This window comes from Temnothorax curvispinosus, unplaced genomic scaffold (assembly GCF_003070985.1).
Source record: "Temnothorax curvispinosus isolate PA1 unplaced genomic scaffold, ASM307098v1 QBEX01004659.1, whole genome shotgun sequence".
Classification (NCBI taxonomy): domain Eukaryota; kingdom Metazoa; phylum Arthropoda; class Insecta; order Hymenoptera; family Formicidae; genus Temnothorax; species Temnothorax curvispinosus.
This window is the reverse complement of record NW_020214439.1, coordinates 1-10931: the sequence shown is the minus strand read 5'-3', so window position 1 is coordinate 10931 and position 10931 is coordinate 1. Positions and strand designations below refer to the sequence as shown.

General features: G+C 32.7%; 1 protein-coding gene across 1 annotated transcript; it reads left to right on the top strand.

The window, feature by feature from the left end:
- Positions 1-10: 10 nt before the first annotated feature.
- On the top strand, positions 11-5124 carry LOC112453746. The gene is made up of 8 exons (XM_025014655.1): positions 11-476; positions 761-903; positions 1465-1773; positions 2157-2262; positions 2730-3025; positions 3249-3584; positions 4015-4402; positions 4822-5124. Exons 1-8 carry the CDS (start codon positions 237-239, stop codon positions 5116-5118), a joined length of 2115 nt encoding a protein of 704 aa, XP_024870423.1. The 5' UTR covers positions 11-236; the 3' UTR covers positions 5119-5124.
- The last annotated feature ends 5807 nt before the right edge of the window (positions 5125-10931 follow it).

The window sequence follows — 10931 nt, the reverse complement described above, 5'->3', positions numbered from 1 at the left end:
TTCTATGGATATCGAAAAATTAAAAACCGACTGAGAGAAACGATTCGAAATCGATTGATCTCGAGGAAGAATGCTGAGAGTCGTTGAAGAAATGTGAAATTACGAGGCGTTGCGCGATTTTATCCTGTTGCGTGTTGCTAAATGCTTTACAGTTTTCGCTCTTAAAAAAGCGATGTAAATTCGATACTCGCATCTAATCGTTGCGCCTTTTTCTGTGGTGCTAGTTATTTATCCCGATGAATAACATTGCATGTGTAGTAGAATTTATTGAAAAACTGTTCTTATGCATGTATTGCAGAAGCTTGGAAAGACTGCGATGGTGCGAACGCAAAGCGAACGGTCTGAAATCGGTGGTCGAACAAATCGTAGAGGAGATCGCCACGCACAGCAACTGCATAGTTTTCATTACCGATCCCGCTTATCGTCGACTAATCGATGTGCGTGCCATCGAAATATCTTCCTTCTTGAGATACGATGTAAGTATTGCGATTAATATTCCGAGCGGAAGTTTTCGTTCACCATATATGATTTTAATAAAATTTATAGTTAAATGTTTATTATATAGTTAAATTTTAAAGGTAAATGTTTGAAACTTAATTAATTCCGCTCAAGTCAACTTGTCAGTTAAAAGCTGATCGTTCTTGCTCTTATTTTGCATCTAATCAGATTCGATAACGAAACGGCATTATTTTATCATATGAACATTTATGATAAAAGCGATTTTATCATACATATTTTTGTCGCATTTTTTTCTTCTCAGATCGCCGTACGCGATAACGAAAAGTTTTCACCGCCAAGGAAAAAAATAGCGAGAACGCTTCAACAAGTCAAAGGTTGCGATGCATATGTTATACTAATCAGCAATGGGCTGCTAACGTCACAATTCCTGCAATATGTCGAAGGGTAAACAATCGAGACTGCGTGAAATCAAGAATACAGACTTACTAATAATTAACAATTATGTTAGTCATTAAAGGAATTATAATGATTTTACGTTTGTCTATCGGAGAGTGCTCAGTTGCCATAAATAATTCAACAATTGATAAGGAAAAAATTACCTTTGAAAGCCAAACGCGATTAGTTGCGCGTGTTAATGTTATGTTAATTAGTAATTTAATACAAAGTTATAAATTGTACGAATTATTTCTTTTGACTTTCAAAGTTCACTTTTTCCTTGTTACTTATTAATTTTAACATTTTCAGTTAATTATCCATTTATTTCTAAATATTTCTAAGTAATTCAATACGTGTTAATTGAAAAATGTGCAAATTGAAAATTAATAAGTAACATTATAAATTGAATTATTTTTATTATAGAATCGCAAAATTATTTCTAAGGTCTTGATTTTACTTTCCCCAAGATATTCGGCGCTGTAACTTCATATTATTGCCGGGGCTTGTATAATTAAATGTTTATCCTTTTAATTTCTTTCATACGCTGAATCGCTCTTACGACCTCCGCAGAGAACGTCTGATCAACACGCGCGGTTACTTCTTACTTCTGCATGACAATCGGCTGTTCAGGCCCGAATTGCATTACATCTGGAATCGAATTGTAAACGTGGTGTTCATACGACGATACAACACATACAATTACCGTTCGGGTGAACGAATTACCGTGGAACAAATCGATCTCAATACCGTTTCTTATCCGTCGTATACCAGAGACTTCACGGCGATCAAGTACATCGATACGTGGCAGAATGGCAAATTGCGTTACGGTAACAATCACTACATTCCGAAAACTACGGACCTACGTGGCATGAGTTTGCGGTTAGTACGTAACATTTGTCAATAAATGCATGAAAATTTTAATGAGGCTCATAATTCTCGGGATTTTTGCGAGACTTGTTTTGCAGATCATAACTTCGGACTTGAAGATAACTTTGCAAATTAAGAAAACTGTATACAAATTGTGATTTACCTCAAATATCTTTTTTAATATTTTTTAATGAAGAGCTTGGGACACGTATGATAAATTCCAATAATTATCATTATATAATTGGCTCTCAACATATATTTATTCAAGTCAAAAAAGATATTGCTTTAATAGAATTTTGTAACTTTCAAGTTTCTAAATTTTATCGCAGAGTGAAAAATGTAATGATCTATTTCAGTCCCATAAGGTTAGATTAATTTTCCAACAAAACTTGTAGAATTGCAGTTTTCGAACATATACCGGCCGTGACGGAAGCATCGCGAGATTACTACCAACAAAGTACAACAACTACAAGTCCTAAGGCTTTGGGTATCGAATTCGAAGTACGTATTAAAGCCACAAATAAAATAGAAAAAAGAATAAAAAATGAAAACTAAAATTAAAAACAGTAATTATAAAAAGTATCAAACATGATGTCAACAAAATATAAATTAGCAATTATTTATTATAATATAGATAATACACTCGATTTTGCAAGAAGAGGATAGTAGGCGACAACAACGAAATATGCAACTAAATCCCAGCTGATTTATATAACGGAATATAATTAATTAATTACTCTGTTAGATATTAATTTTTTATTTTCTTTATTGCAAACTGATCTAAAGTTTCAAATGTCTAAGTTTCTACAAAATTTTAGAAAAACAACATCTCTCTTTCCAAGCATGTTCAAGTGCATAAGAATAAATACAAAATTATCTCTCGCCTTATTTTCGTCTTACTGTTTTTTAGATTTTAATTTAGATAAAAAAATTAGAGATCACGGTTGACGGAAGGCTCATTGTTTCAGTTAATCCGAGTCATAGCAAGGGCGATGAACTTTAAAACGAATTACTATATGCCTGCTAACATCGAGAAGGAGAGATGGGGACGATGGGGCCATGAGGGAGATAACGATAGCTACACGGGCCTAATCGGCGAGGCGATTGCCGAAAATGCTGATTTTTTCCTCGGAGATCTACATTATACACTATATCATCTGAATTATTTCGACCTATCTACACCGTATAATACGGAATGCCTTACCTTTTTAACGCCGGAAGCTTTAACCGATAATTCATGGAAATTACTGATATTACCTTTCAGGTACGTTATCACAATTCGTACGCTTATTGTACGAATAATCATTAATTGAAAAAGATTTTAAAAGAATTAACAGTACAAGACTGCAATTAACCCAAATGACTAGCAATTATTCCTTTAAACTTTTGCCAAATGAATATATATTTCAGAAAAGTTTCAGAAAAACGGTTTATTCCTTTAATCTTTTTGCACATATCGCGTAACGTTACATTTTTCACATTTCAAGGCTGAACGCGTGGATAACGCTTCTTTGCACCCTATTGTTGGCCGGCGTAGCTTTCCACGTGTTTGCGGTGTTCTATCAGAAATACATAGACTCGCGTGAGTCTGTGAAACACGACAAATTGGACGCGTACGACAGTATGAAGGGTCTGTATCTGTTCACCGAGCTCCAGAACAGTGTGCTGTACACATACAGTATGTTACTCCAAGTCTCTCTACCGCGTTTGCCGAACGCCTGGACTGTGAGGGTCTTCATCGGCTGGTGGTGGATCTACAGCATCCTGGCAGCCGTCATTTACCGCGCCAGCATGACGGCGACCCTGTCAAAGCCTGCCGCTAAGTACAGTACACGATGATATTTACAGGATGTGTATAAAGGATCTCGGATGTGTTCTTCTCGTCGTAGATTTGAAATTTTCTTGACGGAAACGTCGAGTCGTTTGCACACATTCGAATTATTATTAACGCTCGGAAGTAAAAAATTACAAACTAAGGACAGTATTTACAGTCCGATTTTATATTTAAGATCTTAAATCGGGTCATAAGCGGTCTTAATACTTCATCCAGCCAATGAAACGACTGTACGGCGTCTCGAGATAGTATAATATTTAAGACGATTTTAAATATAAGATCGGACTAGGAATACCGCAGCTTTTAATAGACAACAAGGTCGTATTTTTTATTAGTTAATTGAATTAATATCGAATTAAAGATAATTCCCGTTCTGTCATGTCCAACAGTTAACGCCATTTATTTATTTGTCACTGCAGAGTAACTATCGATACTTTAGCGCAGCTGACGAGATCGTCGCTAGCGGTAGGAGGATGGAACGAAGAGGGCAAAGAGTTCTTCCTCGCCTCCTCGGATTCGCACAGTCTCGAGATCGGCAATAAATACGAGTTGACGGAAAACGAGGAGGATGCGATTGATCGAGTGGCGAACGGGAGGTTCTGTTACTACGAGAACTCATATTTATTGCAACACGCTCGCGGAAGGCGGATATTCGAGAAGCAAGATGATCGGCAGAATATGAGCGAGAAAAACACTAAATCGTCAGTGAAATACAATCTACATATTATGGAGGAATGTTTCGTCCATATGCCGATCGCGTTAGGGATGGAAAAGAATTCTCCGCTCAAGCCCCACGTGGATTTATGGGTATACTTTGCTTGACGATATTAAAGAGTAATTAGCTGCGGGGGGGAATTATTGCGAACGCAGCATGCTGAGAAACACGAGAAGAGCTTGCTCTTCTATAAAATATATTTTTATCAGAATAATTTTATTTATCAAAACATATAAATATAATGTTTTTGTTCTCAGCGCCAAATCTGACAAAGTAAAATTGTTCTTTTATTATTTGAAATTAAATTAAATATCAAATAAATTTTATTTATATACACTTAGAACGCTATATACAGAGAATTTATCTTTCGGAAGACAGATGATTTTTTAATTCAGTTAAATTAACACATTAAATCAATTTTTAACGTCATGATCTCATCGATCATGACTTTTTGTTCTGCTTAGGTTTTTATAAAATCAAGTTATTTAGCATATTTTAATTCGCATTTTAGGTGAGGCGGATGACAGAAGTCGGTTTGGTGCGCAAATGGCTGAGTGATGTCATGGAATGGTCAAAGATCAATGAGGCACGGCAAAGATCAAAATCCGAGATCGCGTTAGTAGATCTACCCAAGTTATACGGCGCTCTTATTGCTCTCGGGATCGGTTATCTCCTCAGTTTCCTAGCTTTATTCGGCGAAATTCTGCACTGGAAATATGTCGTCTTAAAAGATCCGAAATACGACAAATATAATCTCGATGCATTTTATAGAAGCAATAATAAACCTAAGAAGAATAAAACTAATTAAAGCAATTATTCTTGCGTTTATTTTGTAAATGTAGCGAGTCAATAAGAAAAAAATACGCGCCATTTTAAGTGATTTTCTTCATTAAATATATATTATGTTCTCTTAAGTGTATATATTTTCGTATTGGATAGATCATATTTATAAATGTTATTACAAATGTTGCATTTTATTTCAGTACTGTTTAATATTTCAAAATGATCCCACACCGTGTTATTTCGACTCTGCGACATTATATCCGCTCAGCTATCATAAAGTGTGTATTATTATTAAGTATGACATAATGACTGCCAAGAAAAATATTTGGAGCAACTGTTTGGAGAAAGTCTAAGAGACATATGTGAACTTTTAATAAATATAAATATATTGATATTTTGTTTAAATCTTGCTAATAGTTAAGTCAGTTAACTTAATTTGTTTCTAATTGCGATTTCAGTAATCAAACATTTAGATTAAAGGTATACATCTTGGCCCATATTCTCAACTCTCTTTTTATCGATAAAAGCGCGCATTTATTTTTGAAATGCTATAATTCATGTTACATATACTACAGCATCTCAGAAATAAAAGCGCGCTTTTACGCTAAAAAAGAGTTGAGAATATGAGTATTTGTCTACATTTTCAAGCTAAAAAATAAGATGTAAAACGAGGATAGAGTCAAGAAAAGCTAATCTACATTGGTAGAAATGGTTATGAGTGGATTGATTTTATTCAATAATTACTGCTTTATTGAGCTTTATAGAAAAAAATGACTCAGTACTTTTTGACTCATTGATTTATTGGGATTTAATTGCGGTTTTTCCAATCTCATACTTATGCGAGAAAATATAGAGAAGATAGCTCTTTGAGGCAAATAAATAAATACATATAAAATAATTTTATGTTACCTTATTTCACCATTGCAATGTGGTCAATGTTGACTACTTACCTTTAATGTATCCAATCTTCTTCGGGCCAGACTGGACTTATCTTTGTCGCTTCTGGCCATATGCAATCTGGTCACATTTCGACCAGATCAAAAAGGAGAAAAATTCTTTGTTTCTTTCTTTGTCGGATTATTATCATCGGCGGAAGATAATATTACGTTCGATTCGAATTACACGCGAGCATCGATTGTATCAAAAACAACGAGAAAATAATTAAAACAATATATGTATATTAATTCATAAAACTAACTGTACAACAATTCAATTAAACATTAAATAATATTTCTATCACTAATTCTGTTATCTACTTGAGAATATTGAATAACCGTTTTTTAAATTTGGAATTGTAATCAAGTATCTACATTAAAAAATTTTACTTTGCGTTATATGAATATCTTAATTATATCTCGCAAAAAATTGAAATTTATAATGCGGACAAAATTAAAAAATTAATCGGAAAATTTTTCGATAAAAATCGACCGCGAAAATACAAAGATGCGTGATTGTGCATGTTCATGCGACACAATTTAACCCTCTTTATTTACCTGCGAGCCAGTGTTACACCTACACAGATCAGCATTTACTTCTCTCTATGGTCTGGAAAAAAAGAGTATAGTTTTCTGTAGTTTTTGTTCGCTGAATCCGAATCCGCAAGCAAAAATGTTCTATCACGTCAAGTTTACAAGAGAAATGAGATTAAAGCCCCGCGTTTTTGAAAATTTGCAGATGACGAACCCGATGTGTAAAAGACTTTCAAAACTCAAATTAAAGCTTGAACTTTAATATGAGAATATGAAATGTTTTACTGCACCATCGATCTCGGGCGCGCTTTGTTCTTAAAAGTTGGTATGTGTACGTTCGCATGTATATTGCTCTATTCTGGAACTCTGTAAAACCATTGCAAATAATAAAAATTTCACGTTACATGTATCTTCCATAATATCTTTTTGTACAACTGATAACAAATTTAATTTTTTATAAAATTATTATTTTCAAAAATTGTTTAAACAATAATTATTTTTTATTTACAAAAACATTTTTATTTGCAATGGTATTGTAGACGTCCAGTATACGGCAAATGTCGTACTTTATCGTGCAAACGTACATCAACGTGATAGAACATTTTCGCTTGCGGATTCGGATTCAATATTTTCTTTTTCAGACCACAACAATTATACAGATTTGTATTATCAAACGCCTTGTATATTGAAAAAATCAATTACACATATAAAACTGTTTTAATATCTATTCTTAAATACTCATATAAAAAATATGAAATAATTGTGCATTGCAACATGAACGCTGATTTTCATAGAAAGAATGCTAAAATGAATAATGATGAGTATCGTTTAATATCTCATAATCTCGTTAAAAATATTTTTTAAGAGGAAAGTTTCTCAGAAAAATGAGAAAATTTCTCCAAATAATATATAGAAAAAATATGTTAAACGTTTTAATAACCTAAATATTATTAAAACACCAAAATAATAGAAAATACTTAAATGTGATTGAAAAGTTATTTTGATATATAAATATTAAGGATAAAATAATTATTTTAATTAAATAACTTTAATTATTTAATTAAATTCATATCTGATAATAATTTAAATTTTTCCAGAGCTAAAATTAATTAAAGCCAATCATTGACATTGAATAAGCTTATGCTCAAACTTAGGTATTATATATGGACACCATCAATGTTAACCGCTTATGTTATTAATTCAATATTTTTAACTAAAAAATGATAAGCATCACTTTTCACTGTAACAGTTGAAATTTTATAATAACGCATTGAAAATAAAATCGCAATGCGTTAGTAGTTGTGTCGCACAACATCAAATGGCGAAACAGAATGTCAGGGGCCAAGTTGCCAAGTAGAACTGCTACGATGAGCGCGCGAGCGTTACGATTAACATTACGATAGATTTATTATAGATGGACCTTTTCGCAGATGCGGATAGAGACCTTCTAATCAGAGACTGGCTGTAAGAAGGTCACTTTTAATTGGTTCGTCATTTTTCCTCAAAAGTAAAAGAAAAGAAAGAGAAAGAGATATAAGAAAGAAAGAGAAAGCGATATGAATGTATATGAATGTATATTGCTTTCTCTTTTTCTCTTATATCCTTCTCTCTCGCAGGATTTTGGTCAGGACAGAAGTATGGCCAGTCTCTTAATTATAGGGTCTGTATAGACGCGGACGACGTGACGGAAAGTCGCAGAGCTGCCGCTTGTTATTCGGTTACGTTCGGAGCAGACGGTACGGCTATATAAACTTTTTAAGATGCTATTGTTTGTATGTAAAAGATCAATAGTAAATCGACACTTTTGCACTTCTCGAGGCACAAGCTATATTTTCCGTCTCTCACTGAAGATAAATAATCCGCGCACTTGCTTATCTTTCGCGATTCTTAAATGTAATTATTTAATGATTATGAAAATATTCCATTAATACTTGCTTCTTTTTAATCTTTCAATATAAATTTAAAAAACTAAAAAAATTATACATTTACATTTCCGATGTAATATAATAAAAACTTTAATTTTTTTAATTTTTAGATCTTGAACATTTTAAACGATCAATTAACACATCTATTTCTAAATATCAGATATTTACTTGTCTATTTAACTGCAATTTCTTGATATTTAGATTTCCGTTTATTCTCAAATATTTAGGACAGTAAAACCGGTTCCTATTATTTTATATATCAAAATAAAAACGTTAGCATATCATTCAAAAATTATTTTAGATGTAAGAATCGGAAAATATTTTTGGAAAAGAAGTATATTGATCGCATTACGAACATTTTCTGATTTTTTTTTAATTAATAAATTAGATAGAATTTTACATTGTTAAGGTCGAGACTACAGGATATGGTAAAAATTTAGACATTGATTATTCTAGATTTAAGTGTTACTTTATCAATAATTATCACATATCGTTGAGTGTATACATATATACAGGGTGTTCCAGGTATATAAAACTACAGGGTCTTATAGGAAATTGAATTTGGAGCAAGAAAGTTCCTATAAACATAGGTCCAGAAACGCTTTGCGCAGAGTTCGTCGAAGGACGAACGAACGAGGCGTAAAGAGCAAAAAAAAGGATAATGAAGAGGCTGCTCGTCAAAGGAATAAGTATTCTATGGCCCAGGCATCGACGATGCTGCGTAAGATAAAAAAGAAAATTCAACAATTTATCCACAGCATGCAGCTACTAGGCTAGTATTCATAGTCGAATCTTATATTTAAGACCGTCTTAAGTACGATCTTAAGATATTATGGATCACAGAGCCATACGGTTTTGAAATAAGAACCGACTATGAATACCGGCCTTTTAGTGTTTCTTGAAAGTGTTTTGAAAATCAGTACCAGAAGTATCTCGGAAACTATAGTAAACCGATTTGCATGAAATTTTTTACAGCTACTCTCAATACACAATAGTACTAAAAGATTTGAACTAGTAAAATAAATAAATAACTAATGGTTATAAAATTTGCTCTGATGATTAGTAGACAAAAGCCTTTAATTAGTAGACAATTATAATCAATATTTGTGTCAAATATAAAGTTAATCAAAAAACGTTTTCAAGTTATTGTTATAGTTTTAAAAAATCTTATTCTAAAAAATGGATACAATGATGTTAATATTTACTATAAAATATCATTTTTTATACCAAGATATTGTGCATATTAAATGTATTACTTAACAAACATATAATAAAAAATTCATACTTCTATTAATTTATAATTTTTTACAATTCGACCCAAATTTTTTTTAATTTTTACTTCTGTCAGAGTCCTGTAAACTCATTCTTAATAGTGTGAAATATTGCATTGTTGGTTGCATCGCATTTGGTTCTATAATATGAATGTTAATTGAAATAAACAATAAATGACATTTTGAATAATTGCTCAATCTTCCGTGAGCCATTTATACAATAATATATTCAAAAAGTAAATTATATATGGTAAACTAAACTTTTAATAAAAATATTTTTTTAATTTTTATATTGTAGTAGCTTATATTTAAGACTACCAAATGTTAAAATTTTTTGAAATGGTAACTCTAATATACTTTATATTGACGCAGTGAACTATATACTAAACTAGAATCTGAACTCGACTCACTCTATACTGACTCTACTTGAGAAGAAAACGGAACGAGCGGGAGGAAGAATTGCGGCCAATCTCTGCTTTTTTGTTGGACTGCGTTCAGAAATTCAACCTATAGCATTGGGGGCTGCGCACAATGAAAGGAATAAGGAACAAGAAATAAGGAACAGTTTAATATTAACATAAGCATTGTGCACATGGCATGCAGAATGTAGAATAAAATTTCATCACTGTTAGCGCTATTTCTTCTTTCGTCTATTCTGTGTTAATGAATTATATATGTTAATGAATTTCATATATTTTAATATTGAACTGTTCTTTATTCCCTGTTTCTTATTCCTTTTATTGTGCGCAGCCCCTTAAAGTCACAGTATAAGTATACACAGTAGAGAGACTGAACTTTTTTAGTGGTAATAAATTTTATCTTCCCACGAATATGACGGCCTATATGTATGACAAAGAGAAAGATACTTTTCTCTCTTTCTTTCTTAAGCGTTCGTACAGCCTAGAAGATGGCGGCGAGTCACGTGACCTGGGACCCACTATGGCTTTGGACGCTTTCGTGTTGAAAGCATCACTCCATCTTTTTTCAACATGTAATGAGCAATAAAGATGGACTGACACGCTTTCAGCACGAAGGCGCCCAAAGCGAACGCTGTCATATCAAAGGTGCTGACGCTCGGTGTCACTATACTGTATGTACTTATATACTAGCGTTTAGGAATTACACCTAGACGCACTTACGTAACTCTAATGTTATAGTGTACGTAATTATAGC